Raw genomic sequence first — 1777 nt, forward strand, 5'->3', positions numbered from 1 at the left:
TTTTTTTATGTCATTAGGATACGTGTCGATATCGAGGCACTAAAACACTGGAAATTGTCTAAGACGACCCACAAATGTCGAGGAGAAAAGTGGAAAGCAACACTCCACCCCTTACACACACACACACACACACACACACACACACACACACACACACACACACACACAAGCAAACTCACCCCTCCCCTCCCCACACACATACATACACACACCAACACGCACAAGCGCATAGATTCACATTCACACATGGGCCTCTTGTAACAAGACTAGACTCCTGTAAACAAATTCCCAATACTGCAATTTCTTCTTCAAGCCAGACAAAAATATTTTAAACAAACAGTAGATCCTATATCATCACAGAATGAGGTTTCTTATAGTTTGTTATGTTTCCCTTCAGCGTCCCTTTTTACTATCCTTGTTTTTTTCTTTTCTCAACAGCTGTTCACTCGTGAGATCACGCCCGCAACAGGAGGGAGAGAGATGGAGAAATAGCGAGAGAAAGAGGACGAAGTAAAGAGAGATTACCGCCGCATTCGTGCCTTATGTCTCACAGATTTGTCACACAAGCCTGTCGAGAGGATTATCTCAAACACTAAGTTGACATTTCAACACGGTGCTATGAATAAACCCTGATGTTTTCGCAGCTGGTAACAGTAACAGTAAAGTAAAAAAGAAAATCATTGAATCTCTGTTGCTCCAAGTCTTCACAAAGAAGCCAGACCCATGTGACTTGGGTTCATATTGTAGACCATACGATTATCATATTTTGTAGAGCGTCCATTATTGCAACCGTCAGTAAATGTTTCAACTGGGCCACCGGGACTTTATTTTCAGAGCAATCGATCTCAACAGGCTTCATACTTCACGAGAGGAACAGCACTGTTTTTCAAAACAGCAGATGTAGATCAAAGACATCAACTATCCCTAGACACACCCAACAGGAGTAATAGGGCTATATGCGTGAAGAGTGCAAAACCCCAAAAAAAAACAAAACAACCGCAAACAAACAAATAACATCTGATATTTAAAAATTACATGTATATTTAAATGCTTTACCAACAAGACTAGAAGCAAAACCGCACCAGGGTATACAAACTCGTCGATTTCCCAGTGCTCACTGTGCTTTGCGAGGTGTGAGTGATCCGAAATCGCCCGAGTGACACGGGTGAAAAGACACTACATTGCATTCGATTTGCAGAAAGTGGACAATTGTCCCGTGTTGAAAGACGTTGATAATAATACAACTGAAGTGTTACCAACGCCTGAACTATGACCTTGTTACTAACTCAGCGAGCCCCAGAGCTCAAGTGTGTGGTGGTAGGGGACGACTCGGTGGGGAAGACCAGCATGCTGATGGGCTATGCCACCAACAGGTACCCGACGCAGTACGTGCCCTCTGTCTTTGACAATTATGCAGGTAAGTTCGAGCACCTGGCCTGTCTGATTCGGTACTTTTTGTAGTTGATTTCAGGGGACGCTTCTCCTCACAGTCCTGCTTCTACCTCTTGTCTTCTTGTCTTTTCCCTTGTTTTTTTTGTGTGGCTGTTCGTTGTTGTGTTTTTTTTACTACCTCCTTTGTTTTGTTTTTGTCACCCCCCCCCCTGTCTGTCTGTCTGTCTGTCTGTCTCTCAATCCTCTCTCCAGGTCCCCTTTGTCACATTCCGCCTCTAACTCCCCTTTCCTTTCTCTCTCTCTCTCTCTCTCTCTCTCTCTCTCTCTCTCTCTCTCTCTCTCTCTCTCTCTCTCTCTCTCTCTCTCTCTCTCTTTCACTTATCTC

General features: G+C 43.8%; 1 protein-coding gene across 1 annotated transcript in view; it reads left to right on the plus strand.

Annotated features, from left to right (window-relative positions):
- Positions 1-997: 997 nt before the first annotated feature.
- Positions 998-1777, plus strand: part of LOC101857190 (cell division control protein 42 homolog) — a gene marked incomplete at its 5' end in the record, with an annotated part of 17062 nt that continues 16282 nt past the window's right edge. Inside the window, 1 exon segment of the mRNA XM_013083907.2 lies at positions 998-1417. Coding sequence (XP_012939361.1) covers positions 1270-1417 — 148 coding nt within the window.

Source organism: Aplysia californica, unplaced genomic scaffold (genome assembly GCF_000002075.1).
Source record: "Aplysia californica isolate F4 #8 unplaced genomic scaffold, AplCal3.0 scaffold00261, whole genome shotgun sequence".
Classification (NCBI taxonomy): domain Eukaryota; kingdom Metazoa; phylum Mollusca; class Gastropoda; order Aplysiida; family Aplysiidae; genus Aplysia; species Aplysia californica.